At 56.1% G+C, this 17,143-nt stretch overlaps 3 protein-coding genes across 7 annotated transcripts in view; 2 read left to right on the forward strand and 1 right to left on the reverse strand.

The window, feature by feature from the left end:
* Positions 1-5,588, forward strand: part of GCAT (glycine C-acetyltransferase) — a 27,043-nt gene extending 21,455 nt beyond the window's left edge. The window contains exons 3-9 of the mRNA XM_014963279.1: positions 673-774; positions 1,303-1,449; positions 1,751-1,905; positions 3,666-3,748; positions 4,128-4,299; positions 4,696-4,817; positions 5,235-5,588. Of these exons, the coding sequence (XP_014818765.1) occupies positions 673-774; positions 1,303-1,449; positions 1,751-1,905; positions 3,666-3,748; positions 4,128-4,299; positions 4,696-4,817; positions 5,235-5,386 (933 nt within the window). The 3' untranslated portion in view covers positions 5,387-5,588. The remainder of the gene's footprint in view (positions 1-672; positions 775-1,302; positions 1,450-1,750; positions 1,906-3,665; positions 3,749-4,127; positions 4,300-4,695; positions 4,818-5,234) is intronic.
* Positions 5,589-6,513: 925 nt separating this feature from the next.
* Positions 6,514-15,210, forward strand: GALR3 (galanin receptor 3). 5 transcript variants are annotated; one of them, XM_014963251.1, is made up of 4 exons: positions 6,514-8,283; positions 11,676-12,047; positions 12,643-13,560; positions 14,637-15,210. In XM_014963251.1, exons 1-3 carry the CDS (start codon positions 8,192-8,194, stop codon positions 13,529-13,531), a joined length of 1,353 nt encoding a protein of 450 aa, XP_014818737.1. In that variant the 5' UTR covers positions 6,514-8,191; the 3' UTR covers positions 13,532-13,560; positions 14,637-15,210. The 5 variants fall into 5 exon arrangements, with proteins under 5 accessions (XP_014818737.1, XP_014818738.1, XP_014818735.1 ...); XM_014963252.1 differs by having other exon boundaries at positions 14,884-15,210; XM_014963249.1 differs by having other exon boundaries at positions 6,514-7,304; positions 7,966-8,283; positions 12,643-15,210.
* On the reverse strand, positions 8,230-9,203 carry LOC106900953 (noggin-like). The gene has a single exon (XM_014963272.1). It carries the CDS (start codon positions 9,201-9,203, stop codon positions 8,361-8,363), a length of 843 nt encoding a protein of 280 aa, XP_014818758.1. The 3' UTR covers positions 8,230-8,360.
* Positions 15,211-17,143: the final 1,933 nt, after the last annotated feature.

The raw sequence follows: 17,143 nt of genomic DNA on the forward strand, positions 1-17,143 counted from the left end.
GGGGGGGGGGCAGGGGGGCAGCATCCCCTGCTCCAGGGTAGCCTTTCTCCAGGGGGCTCCCCTCAGCCTTCCTCCCTCCCCTCCCTTCCCCAACTTCTGGGCACAGGGCTAAGGTACACGTGGCCAGGTGGAAAAAAACCACCACCACCACCAAACCCCTGCTTGCCAAAGATCTGGAAATGCACCAATTTAAACCATTACAACCCCCCCAGAGAGCCAAGAAATGAACCCACCCCCACCTCCACCCCCCGTCCAAATTCAGAAGATGAATGTCTTTTCCCCCCTCGCTTAAGGGTCAAAATTACAGCAAGCCTGGCTTGAAAGGGTTCTGTCAAACCACACACACACACACCCTGGGTTTATCCCCGTTGGAAGCCTTTCAGAGCCCCGGCTGGTGAAGTGCAGAGAAAACTCAAAGCTGCTCCCCCGTGGGTGGGGAGCTTGGAGTCTCCCTGCTGTGCTTTCGGCGTCCAAACCCATAACCACATTTTAGGGCCACGTTTGCAAACACCTTCTGAGCACAGCTCACCTCTCCCACGCACACACACATGCCTTTTGTGGGTAGAACTTGGCTGTTTCCTCCCTTGCAGACAGCGTCTAGCAGCAGCGGGCAAGCAAGAACTTGTGCTGCCCTGCTGGTGATGCTCTCTTCTCGTCCTTTCTTCTCTTTAGAGCATACACAAGGACCTGGAGGAGAAGATCGCACGTTTCCACCAGCGGGAAGATGCCATTCTCTACGCCAGCTGCTTTGATGCCAACGCTGGTATCTTTGAGGTTTGTAGGGCTTTCCTTGTGTTGGGCATGGAGGAGGGAGGTGATGGCAACGTGCTTGCCATGCCTTCTAGAGTCTCTGGCGTGAGCTCTATGCAGCAGAGAAGATGGCAGTGACTGGTGGTGGAGAACCCTGACTTGGTGCCCTTGGACTGAGGTTGCCACGTGGAGGTGTTTAAACAGCCCTCACCTCCTGCTTTCCCAGCCAGCTCCAGTTTTTGGGAAGGGCTCCCATTTCCTGGGAAGTCTGTACTCCCCCTTGAAGCATAAACAGGAGGAAGGGGTGATCCCTCAGGCCTCCTAGGGAACAGGAGGGAGGTTGTGAACTCAGAAGCCACAAGCAAGAGCCTGGCCTAAGGAAATTGAGGTATAAGGTGGCTGGGAAGGGAAGTGGAAAGTTCAGCATTGCCAGGAGAGACGTGGCAGCTGCAATCAAATGCACCCTTGTCCTCTGCACTGAGAGAGGCTGGAAGATCTTGGTGAGATGGCACCCCAGAGCAAAGGATGATCCTTTCTGTTTGTCATGGCCAGGCCCTGCTGACCCCAGAGGATGCAGTGCTGTCGGATGAGTTGAACCATGCCTCCATCATCGACGGGATCCGCCTGTGCAAGGCAAACAAGTACCGCTACAAGCACATGGACATGCAGGACCTGGAGGCCAAGCTGCAGGATGCACAGGTACGGAGGTCTGCTCCCACCCCAATGCAAGGGTGCTCACTTGGCTGTGCTACCTGCACAGTAACCAGCCTAGAAGGGTGAGCTCTGCCTTCTCCCATGCAATAGGCAGCGTTTTTGCTGATAGGCACAGGTAGGCATGGATAGGCAAGGTGGGGAAGCAGCTGGTTGCAGTGCAGACCCCTCATCTTGGTTAGATATACCCGCTCTCTACAGGAGCTGGGCTACGTTCCAGTCTCCTCTGCCAGCCCCTCTCCTCAGGGTGACATCTTCACCCCTGGGGATGCTGCTCTCCCTCCCACAGAAACATCGTCTGCGGTTGGTGGCCACCGATGGTGCCTTCTCCATGGATGGTGACATCGCACCCCTGAGGGAGATCTGCCAGCTGGCCCAGAAGTACAATGCCTTGGTCTTCATTGATGAATGCCATGCCACAGGCTTCCTGGGACCCAATGGCCGGTGAGTAGCTGTGTCTCCCTGACTATCTCTGAAGCAAGGCCAAAGGCGCTGATGACCAACATATTTTTGTGTGGGGACTACTGGTGCCATCATTTCTTGAGATCTTCACATCCCACCTTTGGACCACTTGAGGGGATTGAAGGGAGGTACTTTAGCCATGACCCATCCCAACATAACGGCCACTTCTTTGTGTGTTAGGGATGGTGCTACCATCTCATGTGCCTTTCCTGGCAAGCAGTTGGACTTCCTGACTTCCAAATCCTTTTCCTCTCAGCCATCACTTTCCAGTGCTTGGGTCTTGGGGATTTCATGGCGTTAGCTTTCATTAGTTCCCTCAGGGTGCTTTTTCCTCCATCCCTGGAGATCCTCCAGGTGCCAAGCAGTGCACTTGCTGCAGGTTTTTTCTTAGAACAGATACTTCACATGCTTGTTTTTTGGGGGGCATGTGAGCGCCAAGCACTCCATTGCATGATCCTTCCTGCTCTCTCTACTGGAAGGTAGAGACCTGTGTGAGACACCACTTGTAGGAACAAGCAATGGGTCCCTTCTCAGATGGAAGGTTAGTGCAGGAGATGACAAGAGGAGAAAACCATCTCTGAAAAAGCCAAAATTTGCTCTCTGAGCTCCCTCCCAGCTCTCTCCTCTAGGCAGATCTCATGTGGGAAGCTGGCAAGTCCACATCAAGCTGTGGAATGGGTGAGAAGTGGGAACTAAGCAAGAGAACTTGCCTCCTTTTCTCACCAAGGCCATGGCAAATGTTTCATCCTGGATCAAAATGATGGTGCAAGAGGCATCTTTTAAGAGAAGGGATGCCACTCCTGGTGGCACTTTATCACTAAGAAGAGAGGTGGTTGTGCTGAGCCTTAATATATCCCAAGCCCTGTAGCTGTACTGAGCTTTCTCAAATTTAAGTCTTCATAAGGAAGAAATCATGGGATGGTCTCTTTGTCTTGTAATCTTCCTTCCTTACGGCACAGTAGCCATCCTGTGAGTTGAGGTAGACCTTGTCTCTCTGTCCCAGTGGGCTCTGGGGTCCCACCGGCTGTAAAAACAAGTGTTTGACTGCACTGAGGTCTCTAAGAGCACAAGGGCTTAAGGAAGGGGGAGCAGTTACTGAACGTTTGGTGAGTTGTGATAGCTTCAGTGTGAACCTGATGCAACACTGTGTTTTCAGCGTCAACACTGTTTCAAGGGAGCCAACAGCTGGGTGTCCATGCCCTGTCCTGCCTCTTTGGGCTGGTGGACGTGAAGCTGCAGAGCACATTTGCCAGGTCTGGTTGGTTCCACTAGTGTAGACCTTGACATGGGTGCTTTGTCAAGTGCCTGTGTGCACTCAGGGCAGCACATGAGTGATGTGCACAGCCCACCTCAGAGGACATCGGTTGCTCTAGCCAGGCAACTATTTTTCCCTGGTGTATGCTAATGGTGTGGTGTATCTGAGGCATGTACAAGACCTACGTCCACATCTAGTGCTCTGTTTGGACTATTAAGCTTCTGTGAGGGAAGTTTGAGTGCTCTCCCATCTGTAAGGAATGAAGAATCCATGCTCTTACCTTGGGACATCCCAGCTTAGCCTTTCTGTAGGAGAAAGAAAGGTCTACATTTAGGCTGAAGTAGCACAGGGGGGTGGTTCTTCCTTTACCAGAAGAGAGGACATCGGAGATCTGGTGGGGCTTTGTTTCCCTTGAGACATCAGATGCAGAGTGGCTTCCCTGGTGTGTGCTGGCACAGCTGATAACATGATATTTCTTTTTCTACAGGGGTACAGATGAGCTCCTGGGAGTGATGGACAAAGTCACCATCATCAACTCCACCCTGGGAAAAGCTCTTGGAGGAGCTGCAGGTGAAGGCATTTCCCTGTTGAAGGACCTCCATGCTCTAAAGAGCTCCTCAGCATTGCTTTGACGTTTCCTTCCTCTGTCTAATGACAGAGCAACAAATGCATGTTGTCCTCTTCTACTGGTGGCATATGGCTCAGTTTGGGACCCTGCTGCAGGGTCAAGGAAGGTCCTGCCATGTGCTTCTTTTGCCTGTCTCATTCCCTATGCATTTGCCTTTGGGGTCAAGGTGGAAACTCTTGGTAAAAGGCATCAGCTGTGATTTTTAGGCTCAGTTTGTATTGAAGTTCCTGCTGTAGGTGACAGGTTGGCTTTATCAAGGGGCTTCCCTCTGAACTGGTTACCCTGGGGTGCTTTGTCCATTTCTCTGTCTTCCATCTGCAGGAGGGTACACGACTGGCCCCAAACCCCTCATCGATTTGCTCCGCCAGCGGTCCCGCCCGTACCTCTTCTCCAACAGCCTGCCCCCTGCCGTGGTGGGCTGTGCATCCAAAGCCCTGGACCTCCTCATGGAGAGCAATGCCATTGCACAGTCCATGGCTGCCAAGACCCAACGGTGAGGGGGTCATATTGGGGGGGAACAGGGGGAGAGATTCGTTGGGAATGAGTTGTCCGTTTGTGTTTGTTCACCCCCCTGGTGAGAGCTGTGAAGGCAATTTGCAAGTCATGGCTGGGGAGGGCTCAGGGGAAATCACAGGATGTGCCTCTGTGTGTCAGACAGATGTGCAGGCAGATGTTTCACAGCTGGATGCTCTGCAAGCCTGGACAAATCTGTCCTTCAAGCAGCTGCAGTTCCTCTGCCCTGAGCAGGAAATGGCAAAAGATCACACAAAAAAAGAGAGATCCCTTCCCTGCACAGGAGATGCAAGGCCTCCCAGGGGAAAGGAAGGCAGCAGCCCCCCAAGGACAGGGGTGATGAAATTTTTACTCACCCTCTTGTTTTCTCCACCAGGTTCAGAAGCAAGATGACAGCAGCTGGCTTCACCATCTCGGGGAAGGACCACCCCATCTGCCCCGTGATGCTCGGGGACGCTCGGCTGGCTGCAGTGATGGCTGAGGACATGCTGAACAGAGGTGAAACAGGGAGGGAGCTCTGGACACATGCCTTGAGGGAAGGGACCACCACCATCCCTCCTCCAGAGGATGTGCCTGCATGAAATCTTTCTTTTCTGTACTCTCCAGCTGCAGGTTTCCTTGTAGTGTCCCACAGATGTTGCTGGCTTCACCTCCTTTCCCTTTGGGGGGTGGGAGTGGGTTTACATTAGCCCTCTTGCTGGACTGCATCCCCATCACTAGGCCCATCACATTTCCAGCACTAACCCTCATTTCCATGCTCAGGAGCAGATGCCACTTGAAAACCAGGAAGCCTGGAAATGGTTATTGAGAGGGGAGGGAGGATCCAAAAGCCTGTCTGTCACACAGCACCACCTCAGTCTCCTTTCCCCCAGCCCACCCAAGCCAGCTCTGACTCTCCATGTGTTTCCTCTGCAGGCATTTATGTCATTGGCTTCAGCTACCCCGTGGTCCCCAAGGGAAAGGCCCGCATCCGGGTCCAGATCTCGGCCGTGCACAGTGACGAGGACATCGACCGCTGCGTTGAAGCCTTCACCGAGGTGGGACGGAAACACGGAGCACTGCCTTGAAGGGCCAGCAAAATCCTCCTCCGGCGCCCTTCTTGCCCATGACCAAGTGCCTGTGCCGGGGGAAGAAGCTTGAGCAGCACGCTGCCCAAAGCAGGACCAGTCCTCGAGACATTACAGCCTTTGGGAGGCTGTGGCTGTTGCAGCGTGCTGGCAGTGGTGCTGGCAACCAGCTCTTGTGTCATTAAAGGTGTCCTGCAGTGCAGTGGGTATTTGTCCAGCTCTTATCTGTTCATCCTGGAGCTGCAGCCCATCCCCATCCTCTCTTGCTGCGACCGGACACTCTGCTGTGTCTTTCCTGAAGGTGCAGTCTGGGTGCTGCAGTGCTGCAGCTCCTGCTGTCTCCTTGCTGTTATACCTGAGGTTGCCTGCTTCCTCCACCTCTCCTGTGGGTACAGGAGCATCACCCAACAGATCTGCCTGCTGTAATTCCCCACCAAGGCAGGGGGGGTTCCCAAGCCCTTGGCAACCTGTGCCACCAGCAGCTGGTTTGGGAAGGAGGGCATGAGCTGGCCAAAGCTCTGGTCCTCCTTTCTCCCCTTCCCATCCTGTTGGGTGTGAGGCTTGCTTGGTCACCAAGACCAGTTCTAAGGCTTTGCCCATCACTGTGGCTCTCCCAAATTTGCCCTGGAAGCTGCATTTTCCCCAGAAAAGCCGTCAGGCAGCGGGCAAGCTCAGGTGGCAGAGGCCAATAACCTGTGTCTGCCGGGGGCTGAGGATGAGGGCAGAGCAGGTGACAGAAACCTGTAATTTTCCTCCATCAGCTGCAATTTTCACACAGCAGAGAACACACAGCAGGCTGGGATCTCCGGATTTGTTCCTCTGAGCCGTGCTGGGCTAGCGCTCAGGCAGGAACAAGTGGGTCCTGAGCATCTCTCAGGATTGCTTTGTTTGCATTGGTTCTGCTCGAAATGAGACATCATGTGTCTCCTGCCGTCTGCCCACGTGCTGAACTGAGTACCAGCTGCCTGCAGCCAGGGACAGACAGACTCTGGGCAAAATGGGCTCGGGTGCCAGAGCAAAGACCTGCTCCGAAAGCCCTACCTGCTGTCAGGCAGCCAGGGGGCAAGTTACAAGGGCAGTAACACATCTGACCTGAACTGGAGCCAGCTTCTGGGGAATACAGAAGTTAATCCATGGCTGCGGTGCTTTCCGTGCTAGGGAGGGCAGGGGAGAAATGTATTTTCCATGGGGCTGCTGCCAGACCTTGTCAGAGCATCTGGTAGCGTAACTGGGAGCCAATTTTATTTGATTTTCCATCTCTGCAGGGACCTGAGCTCAGCCTGCTGATAAGTATGATATGGAGGTCCTTCTGCATGGGGCTGGGCCCCCATGGTGCTGCAAACCCTCCCTTCTTATCAATGGGATGTATTTTGGGAATGGGGAATGTAATAGGGAAAGGGCAGGGGGCTGCGCTCAGCCCCTCTTGCAACCTGGAGGAGATGAAGCTTCAGCTAGATGGGACCTTGTACAGGGGGTTTGGGTCCCTCCACTGAATCACTGCAGTTGGAACCTGATGCTCCTCCACCCCTTGCTCCCCCCGGTACTTGCCCACCTCCATTGCACACCTGTATCTGCGTCTCTGCTGCGCCCAGGGCAGGCAGCCCAAGCAGTTTAACCCTGCTCCAGCTTTCAGATCCTTCCTCAGCCATACAAGCATCTTGCTGCTCAGCCACAAGGAAGAACAGCAGCAGCCTCCCTCCTCTGCGGTGCACACGCTTGCTCTTGCATGCACACATGTGCTCCCCCGCCTTCTCCTCCTCCTCCTCCTCCTCCTCCTCCTCCTCCTCTCCTCCCCAGGCACCCTGACCTCGCTTTCCCCTCCATCTCTCCCAGGCCCCTCGGCAGCTGACCCCTAGCTCTGGCTCCTCTCCGCCTGCTTCAAGGCCAAGCTCTGCAGCAGACTGCGGTTTGCCCGGCGGTACGGTGAGTGCCGGAGCCCGGGGAAGGCAGGAGGGTCAGGCGATGGCACTCTGGAAATGAATAATGCAGCGCCCATCAACTGCAGGCGCTGTGTTAATACTGCATTCCCGGGCAAAGCCTCCAGCTCTTTTTATTTCTTCAAGGCTTGCTGACCGGGGTCTGATCCGCAGCTCTTTGGAGCTTTTAGCCCAAAAAGCAGAGGGCTTTTTGCTGGGTGGGATGTAGAGGGAGATGCCACTTTTTGAGGTTGCAATTCTCACCCCAGGTGCACTGACCCGCCCCAGATCCCTGTGCTGATCTGCTGGGTCCCCTCGGTCCCCGGCTGCTACCCTCTCCCCCATGCAGGGTAGGCGTTGGAGCCCTGTATCTCTCCTGTTGTACCTCCAAGTAGGGAAACGTCCTGTCCCATCCTGTTTCCATAGATACCCACCCCCGCAGATGCTTCCAGCCCTTAGTCTCCACTGCCCCCACACCTTCCTCCACCTGCCTGGCCGAATAACCCTCACCGGGCTGCCCCCTCACAGCCCCAAACCTGCCCCCCTTCTCACTGATGCCCTCCAGCCCCTCTCCACGCTGCTGCGTGACCCACCTCCCCCTGACCCTTCCCAGCCGGCATCCCTCTGTCCTGGCATCCCTCTGTCCTTTCTCTCTTCCCACAGGGATACCCCGGCTCAGGCTGACCCTGCTGGGGCCAATGCAAATGGGGTTTGAACCAGCCCTCGGGTGTTGTGATTTTCCCATCCCACGTTGGAGATCCCATCCCATCGCTGGAGATAAGTGCCACGCAAGAGCCCCCACCGGTGCAACCTTCCAGCGCTGGCAGGCGAGGGATGAAGTAGCCGTGTCCCCCCCTCAACTACCCAGAGACTTCGACGAGAAACAGCAATGCCAGCAGCCTCTCCTCGCTTCCTTCTGATGGTTTATTTCTGCAGTCGGGACCTCCTCCCATTGACTCCCCAGCCCGGGGGTTTCTCCAGGTGACCGCTCACTTCTTCAGCCAGTTTGGCTGCAGGAACAGGTGCCGGGATTGGGGGGGTCCCCTCCGTGGGACCCCTCAGTGGCAGGAGCACTTGCAGGCGACCACGACGGGGTAAGGGATCTGCCTCCAGGCGCAGTGCGGGGGTCCGGGGTCCCGGGGTGCCCAGCAGTGCCAGGCCAGCAGCTTGATGTGGGTGAGCTGCGCGGGGCGGCAGGTCATGCCGGGGGGCCAGGAGCAGCCGGGGGGCCCGGTGTCGCAGGCGGTGTGGCGCACCCAACGGGGCCAGAAGACGGGTCCCAGGTTGACCCATGCGGAGGTGAGGCGGCAGGCGGCCCGTTCCACCAGCCACTGCCGCAGGCGGCGGGCCAGCACCCCCGCCAGCTCAGGGGGCAACCCCGGGCCGGGGGGCAGCAAGGGGGGCAGCTCCAGCCCCTCCGCCTCCCGCCACAGCTTGCGGCGGTACCTCCCGGCCCCCTCCGCCAGGTCCCGGCTCAGGGGCTCCAGGTTCCCCTCTTCGGGGACGCTGCCGTTGCGGCCGCGGGGCTCCTCGGTCGCCATCCAGAAAGGGTCGAAGGCCGAGCCCAGCAGCCGCCGCAGCCGCCCGGGCCGGAGGTGGCGGGGTTTGGGGGAGTAGCGGTAGTCTTCGGGGGAGAGCGAGAGGCTGTAGGGCCGCACCGGGGCCGAGGGGCGGCCGCGGAGCAGGTGGGCGGTGGGGTCAGCCGTGATGGAGGGCGGCGGTGGTGGTGGCTCCCGAGGCTCCTCCGGCGGCGGGCCCGGGGTGCCCGGTGGCGGGAGCAGGCAGAGGAGGAGGAGGAAGAGGAGGAGGAGGCAGGCACGGCGGGGTCCCTCCATGGCCAAGCGGCACTGCGGGCTCTGGCTCAGCCGCATCCCCCGGGCTATCGCCGCGTCCCCGGGCATGGCCTTCCCCTTTTCCCTGGATACGGCGGCTGATAGCCGGCGGGGACACCCCGCTCCCTCCCGCCCGAGGGGCAGGCGGGGAGGGGAGGACACACCGTCCCTCCCGCCAGGCCAAGGGGTGCCGCCGACAGGGAACATCGGGGTTTCCATGGAGGTGAAGGGGCTGGTGCCTCCTCCTCCTCCTCCTCCACACCCTGCTCCATCGTTGGAAGAGGCATCCAGGACCTTCCCAGGGAGAAGCTGGTGAGAAGAAGAGAGCTGAAGAGAAGCTGGTGGCCTTTGAGTCTAGCTGTTCTCAGCCTCAGCGCATCTGGGAGTCCACAGGGGACAGGTCCCATCTTGGGGGTGGACATGGTGGCAGGGCAGGAGGGCTATGTGTGTCACTGTCGCCTCTCAGCACGTCAGCCACCACACGTGCTGTCCTGGGCAGCAGTGAGGGAGCTGAACTTCTGGAGGTGGCCTCCCTGGGTGGCTTGTCCTCCCTCCCCACGGTGCTGGTGGAGCGCAGACCCAGGCTGGATGGAAATTAAAACCTGCTTTCCCCTTCTTCCCTGGGGCAGACACTGTGGGAGAGAGACTCGATCTGCTCTGTGCCGTGCTACTAACAATTAATTAATAACAGCTAGTAATAGCAATTAATTGCAAGGGTTTAGACCCGTATCCCAAGGATGGGGCAGGTTGCAGGCTCACTGTGGTGGAATATTCATCTTCCCCAGCTGTGCTGGGCAACACATCCTGAACACTGCATGGAAGGGTGCCTGCAGGACCCACCGGGGTCTGTGGGACCCTGTCCCCCTTCCATCCTCCCCCCAGAGAGCGCAGACTTTTTTGGCTGCCCTCTCCTCACTGGAGCGTCTCAGCCCATAGGAAGGCTGGGCAGAGAGGAGTTAACTCCAAACCCAACCTCAGAGAGAGGGGAAAAAAAAACCACAGAGATCAATGGATCAACAGCTAGAGCAGAGGGAGGGAAAAGGGGGAGACAGAGAGAGAGGAGAGGAGCTCCAGAAGGAGAGAGACAGTGTGGGAGACAGAAGAGAAAGCAGAGCTGGCAGTGAGCAGGGGGTGGTAGCGGAGCACCAGCCAGGGGTGACAGTGCTGCCCGGACAAACTCTTCAGTGGCCGACCTTCCATCCAGTGCGGCGAAGCTGCAGGCCCTTCCTCACAGAGGTGAGTGCCGGGTTCCCAAGCAAGGGGTGGCCTCGGGCTCCCTGAGCAGGGACACAACAGTGCCCAGAGATGCCACACTGCCTACACGTCAGTGTGTGTCCAGAGGGCAACTGGAGTCCTCTGCTCAAGCAAGGAGATCCCATGGGGCCAGGATGGAGGAGCCAGATAGTTACCAGTAGGACAGAGGGGACCACAGAGCCAGGGAGGCAGGGACAACCTTACAGTGAGATATAGAGAGACTGCTGGGAAGAAGCAGAATGAGTCGAGGGATGGGGGAGTGTGGGGCAAAGGAGCTTGCATGACCCAAAAAAATAGGAGTTAATTGCATGTCAACAGTTGCTAGATAACAGTGTCTTTCCATCTTGGTTGCTGCTCAGCGAAGGACAATTTGTTCTAATGATAGCACAACACAGAAAAGGCTCATTAGGAGATAGGCTGTTGGTGCTCCCTGCCTGAGCGCGTTGTTACTGAGGGCTGGAGAAGTTTTTGCCACAAATCACAATACCTTGAGCTGTGGTAATAATTACCGTCCTTCACAATGACCATCGTGTTGTGTTTCAGGCAGCTCCTAGGTCTCCCCCCACCTTCTCCTAGCCACCACTGTCCAGCCCGTGACCAGCCTCTCAGCATCAGGAAGAGCTGCCCCGAGTCACCTCTCCTCTGTGGAGAAAAACTACTGCAAAGGGAGCAAGGGGCAGCCAGCTCCAGGGTGGAGGTGGTCCCAGTTTCAGGAGCTCCCTTGGAGTGGGAGTGTGGTGGGGTGCTGCTACTGTGGGGTGTCATCCAGGCATCAGGGTCTCTGCTGCTGGAGGTAGCGGCAGCCCTGGACGGAAGCCCCCTTCCCCATGGCCTCTCGGCTGAGCCCTGTTGAAGAGCAGCCAGGGTTTAGACTTGCTGAAGCAAGCAATCCCAAGAGGTTTAGCAGCTTTGGGATTGTAGGAGGAATGTAGGGGAGGGCAGGCGGCAGGGCAGGGGGGGTTTCCAGGGGGCTAGGAGCACAGGAGGTGCCATGGTGGGGACGTGAATGCAAGCAGGAAAAAGGGGCTTCGTCTCCACTCAAGCCCAGCAGGTGTGGGCTGACTGATCCCAACAGCATTCTTGCCAGCAACATCATGAGGATCTTGATCTCATCATTTAACCAGCTGGTTGGGATTGATGTCTCTGGGGGAAACATGGGCGTCAGACAAAGGCAGGGATCAGGCACCTTAGGGCAGGAGCTCTGATGGCCCCAATGGTCAACACCAAGCAGCACGTGTTTGCCTACAGCCCTACACAGGTCCCGTGTCTCCCTGTCTTCCCTCACAGGTCCCCACAGTCAGATGGAGAGATGCCAGGAGGCTGGAACACCTCCTCTAACAGCCCGGAGCTGCGAGCCGCAGGGATTATTGTGCCCGTCATCTTCTCCCTCATCTTCCTTCTGGGCACTGTGGGGAATGGGCTGGTGCTGGCCGTGCTGCTGCGGAACAGACAAATCAAGTACAATACCACCAACCTTTTCATCCTTAACCTGGCCATGGCTGACCTGTGCTTCATCATCTGTTGCGTCCCCTTCCAGGCCACCATTTACACCCTGGATGGGTGGCTGTTTGGGGCCTTTGCCTGCAAGGCTGTGCATTTCCTGATCTACCTCACCATGTACGCCAGCAGCTTCACACTGGCTGCCGTCTCCATTGACAGGCAAGTGTCCCCTCTCCTATGAGTCCCTCAGCTCAGGGACAACATGTTTGCTACCCTTGAGCTAAGGGGTAGGGAGCCTTTATTCTGATAAGGATCCTGTAAGAAGCAGGTGAGGTCTCCCCAGAGGCAGGGCCAGCAAAGTTAGCCTCCCCATCTCACTGTGCCCTCTCCCAGCACCAAGCCAAGCTCTCGGCCTGGTTACTCAGCCCTCACTTGTGAAGAAGGAGTGTAGGCATATGCTGAGGCTTGGTGTCCACCATGCAAATACAAGCCCCAGGGCAGCAACACACCAGAGAAGAAAGAGAAAACCCTCTGGGTCCTGCTGCTGTCCTCTTTCCCAGTTCAAGAGGAATGCTGCTTGCTTTTCCCAAGCTAGTGCAGCATCATGAGTGATGGAGATCCCAGACCCACTGTTGGGATCATCCTCATCTCTTCGTGAATTCAGCGTAACCCTCCCTCCCAAGAGTTGAGGAGAGGGAGGGATGGATGGCTGCATGGGTAGGGGTGCACAGATGGGAGCTCCACAGGGCAGGAGACATATCTCATCTCACCCATGTTGTGTTTCATCTCTCCTTCTCCTTCACCTTTCCACCAGGTACCTGGCCATTCGCTATCCGCTGAAGTCCCGGGATCTCCGCACTTCCCGAAACGCAGGAGTGGCCATTGTAGCAATCTGGTCACTGTCACTGCTCTTCGCAGGGCCTTACCTCAGTTACTACCAGATTGTCCATTACCACAGGGTGCCCATCTGCGTCCCCGTCTGGGAGGACCAGCGCCGAAAGATTCTGGACATCCTCACGTTTGTCTTTGGATACCTCTTGCCTGTGACTGTGGTGAGTCTGGCATACGCCAGGACCATCAAGTTCCTATGGACCTCTATAGACCCCATAGAAAGGATCTCAGAGTCCCGGAAGGCCAAGTGTAAGGTCACCAAGATGATCGTGGCTGTGGCCATCCTGTTCTGCCTCTGCTGGCTGCCCCACCACCTGGTCATCCTGTGCTTCTGGTTTGGCCACTTCCCCTTCAACCGAGCCACTTACGCTTGCCGCCTGGCTTCCCACTGCCTTTCATATGCCAACTCCTGCCTCAACCCCATCGTCTATGCCCTCATCTCCAAGCATTTCCGCAAGCGTTTCAAGCAGGTCTTCACTTGCATCTTCTTCCAGAACAAGACCAGGAAGAAGAAGAAGAGAGTTGGAAAGAAAGTCCACATGGTCCATGTGGGCAAAGGTTTCACCAACAGCACCAGAGGTTTCTATGGAGGCAAGACTGAGGTGAACCAGGTCCCAGAGGAGAACATGAGGATGAGGGACCCTGAAGGTGCCAGTCGTGATGCCGGAGCACAGACTCACCGGCTACAAGATGCCATGGTCTCTGTGCAGAAGGAGCTACTGGAGGAGGAAAGTTTGGCAACAGCTGGCCATCCCCTGGCCATGACCCCTACAAGAGGAACTGAGGAGTTTGTGACTCTTCATTACAGATGAGCAAAGTGAAGGAGCCTGTTTTCCAGCCTGTGAGTAACCACTCCATTCCCAATGGGCAGAATAATGTGGGACTGAGGGGAATGGACACAGCAGAGCCACCAAAACCTCCTGTGGCAATGGTTAACCTGTTGTCCCCTCTCACCTTCACTCCCTGGCCCACTGTATTCATATGAGAATGGCACAATCCACCCATAGAAATGCAGTGTGGAGGGACATGTTGATGTGATGCCACGTGACCTTGGTGGCGTTTCTGCAACAGGTTTTGAGGCCTCCATTTCCCTCCTTCCTAACTTGCTAATTTTGTGCAGCACCTTAGAAGTCTAAGAGAGAGACAACCAAAATAGAAACATCTTGGTAGGAGATCCAGGCTACTAAGAGTGCTTTAGAGCATGGGCGGGAAGTGTGGAGAGGGTGCACAGGGACCTCTCTCCCTGGCAAGGCTGGGGAACTGTGCTCAGCCCCAAGCTATAAAACACTGTCCCTTGCCCACATGTCCTTTTCCCGTGGTCCAAGGGTAGACTTAGTCCACCTCCATCCCTTTCCCTAGCCCCTGCATCCAGATCAGAGGGCCTTTGCCACACTGCCTCACGAGCAAGGAAGTCAGCCCTCTGTGCCAACAGCTCAATGATGCAAACTCTGTGGCAGTCACTAGTCATACTCAAGTGATTTCTGCCACAGCAAGTGAGGAAAGGAAAGCCTTGTGTGCCAACACCTCTGCGTGCCTCCCCTCTGCATCTGTAGCACCTCTGAAGTTCAAGGAGGAAAGGGTTGCCTGTCCAGTCTCTTCCCTCAACTCTGACCCACCAGAATTACTCTCTGGATGATGTTTCCTAGACCTCTATCTCACCTGGCTTGAGCTCTTGCGGCAGATCCTGCAGGACACTGTCCCACTTCCTAATGCCACTTGTGGATCAGAAATATTTCCTTAGAGCCATCCCCAGTTCTTCCTAAACAAACCCAGTACCTTCTCATTCCGCTGTGGTGGTGTTCCACCTGATTCAGCCACCTGCTTACTTTCTGTTTGCGTTTTGCAAGCTCCTGAGGGTTTGCTGCCTCCTCTTTGATCTTTCCTTGCTACGTGGAGTTTCATCCCTTCTTTCTGCAGCTGAAGGACCTGTTGCTCTCTGAGCGGTGACATTATTCATTGATGTTAGCCCCATGTGTGTCATTTACTGACGTGGCCAGCCAGTGTTTTCCACATGATGGTGATGATTGTGAGTGAATTGATGTCTGTCACCGGAGCAGAAGAAAGTAGCTAAGCTGCAACATGAGCTGTGGAACTAGGTGACAGTTGTGGTGAGGAGTAAAAAGAAACAGACCCATGTCCACTTGGTTCAATCCTGTCTCCTCAGTGCCCCTTTCTACCCAACGGAGAGGGTTTCCAGAAGAGTGTGAGGCCAACACAGCTCAGTGGGCTGGGATATCTTCGAAGACGGCCACTGCTGTGGGAGCAACATCTGCCTCAGAGAAAAACTTTCCCCTGCTCCGTCCCCTGCTGCCCCCAGCAGCTGTGGAGGAGCCTCTGGCCTTGGCAACAGCTCAATGACACCTCACAGCAGGACCAGCCATCCCCTCTGGCCTGACCATGGGAAGGATGGGAAGTGCTGCTGGGATGGCGTGGTGGGACAAAAATCACAATCACCAGAAGGTGCTGGAATTTCTCCCTTGATTGACCTGAATAAACCCCAGTCATTTCCTTCACCTGCTGTGTTTGCCGTGTGCTGGATACAACCTCTGCCCGGCACGGGGCTCGGCAGCTTGGGCTGGAGGCAGCGGAGGCTGTGTGAGCCATCTGACCACAGCCCGGTGCTCCCAAGTCACTGGCAGGGGGTCATTTGTTTTATTTGATTTTGCAGGCACTGCAGAAGTGCACGGAAAGAAGCAAAGCTGAGGATTTTAAGGTGGAGCCCGCACTGCTGGTGTTCGAGAGAAGGCTGTGGGAGGAAGGAGACAGAAGCAGGGAGAGGGTGAAGGGGGCATGGCAGGAGAGCAGGTGGAGGGGGCAATTTAAATGATAAATGTGTGGGGCTGGGTGGGAGCCATCCACAGGAAGAGACAGCTGTGGTGAGAAAGCAGGGCAAAGTGAGGGGTTAGAAGCAGAGGGCTGAAGGGAAGAGGGGGCACGAGGCAGGTGGGAAGCAATGTGGTGGCAGAGCACCCATGCTTTGGCAGGAGACTTCTCACCTTCTCCCCTGCCCAGCAGTGTCATGCTGCTCCAGGGCTGGGGTGAGCACCACTCGGCCACATGGGACCCCAGCCCCAGGGCAGCTCTCTCCACCGTTTTTCTGCATCATCAGGCTGCTGGAGAAGCCCAGAAAAACATCATCCAAGCAAGGTCTTTGATCGGTCTAGCATGCATGGGAGGGGGGAGGGAGCTGGTGGGGCTTGCATTGTTGCAATGCTGTGATTTGCCCCAGTGCCTGGCAGAGCTAGGCTTGGGCACGTGGCTGACTTCACACAGCTCCAGTTTTGTCACATAGTCGTGTGACACAAGGGGAGAGGGACTGAGCAGGGTACTCAGCTCCCCCAGTGTGGGCCAAGTCCCCGGGCCACAGGTAATCACAGCTGCCTGAGGCCATCCTCTTTGGGATGAGACAGCTTTGCCTTGGGGATCCCAAACTCTGTGGTACCACCTGGCTTGTGGGTGCAAGCGGGACAGATCCTGCTCCCTTTGCCAGCAGCGGTGTAGCCCCTGAGCATCAGTCCCATGGCTTGGGAGCTTTTGGTGGTGCTGTAGGACAAACCCAGGAAGAAGCCCTAGGAAGGGGACACAGACAAGTCACCTGAGAAACTAGAAGTAGCGGGGAAAGGGACTCCTTTTACTAACCAGGCAAGCGCTGAGGAAGGGAAAGAGACCAGCCTCTGGAAGGACCTCCGCGGTGAGAGGTGAGGGAGAAATCTCCATTAGCATCCCAGTTTCGGACCACATCCCAGGGGCTTCGCTTTCCTCCAGGAGAGGCCAGGATCATCAGGCCCAGGCCTTATCTCCACAGAGGTGAGTTTCTGTTGGCAGCAAAAGAGGTGAGCTCACACATTCAGACCTGTAGAACTGAGCCCAAGCCCCACAGAGTTCCTCAGGGACCTCCTCTGCAATCCTGCAGCCAGGCCTGGGACGCCTCTGCCACAAATCATTAGACCCACCACCGTCCCAGCTCAATATTTACAGTAAACTTTACATGATTGCAACAGCCCTCTTTTTTTTTTTTTTTTTTTATTACATACAGCATTTAATTAGTGCTGCGTGGCTCCTGAGTGTGTAACTCTTAACATGAAGCAGATCTTCACCCATAATTCCCTAAGAGAGGATGAGAAAAGTGAAGCTTGGCAGAAAAGTGTTTAGTGAAGGTGGTGACATTGTGGAACTAAAACCATGAGAGAGCTAACGCTGAGGACCTCCAGCTAGCAGAGAGGAGCCATTTACTGCCAGTCCCCTGCTTGTCAGGAGACGCTTGCCAACATAAGCCTGTGGCAAACATGAAGTTGTTGGAGACTGCACAGGCCCCATTCATGGTGTCCTGAGCCCCACAGGGGCTGCGGAAGCCACTGGTGTCCTCCTTGTCCCCATGCACAGTGGGACCTTGGCAAGGCAGCAGGGGCTGCATCCAAAGCAAA

This window comes from Calidris pugnax, unplaced genomic scaffold, assembly GCF_001431845.1.
Source record: "Calidris pugnax isolate Ruff unplaced genomic scaffold, ASM143184v1 scaffold44, whole genome shotgun sequence".
Classification (NCBI taxonomy): Eukaryota; Metazoa; Chordata; class Aves; order Charadriiformes; family Scolopacidae; genus Calidris; species Calidris pugnax.

Coding starts and splice junctions, on each gene's coding strand:
- GALR3 (XM_014963251.1), top strand. CDS start 8,192: ATGCCAGCAGCCTCTCCTCGCTTCCTTCTGATGGTTTATTTCTGCAGT. Junction 8,284..11,675: donor CAGCCCGGGGGTTTCTCCAG/GTGACCGCTCAC, acceptor CTTCCCTCACAG/GTCCCCACAGTCAGATGGAG. Junction 12,048..12,642: donor GCTGCCGTCTCCATTGACAG/GCAAGTGTCCCC, acceptor CCTTTCCACCAG/GTACCTGGCCATTCGCTATC.
- LOC106900953 (XM_014963272.1), bottom strand. CDS start 9,203: ATGCCCGGGGACGCGGCGATAGCCCGGGGGATGCGGCTGAGCCAGAGC.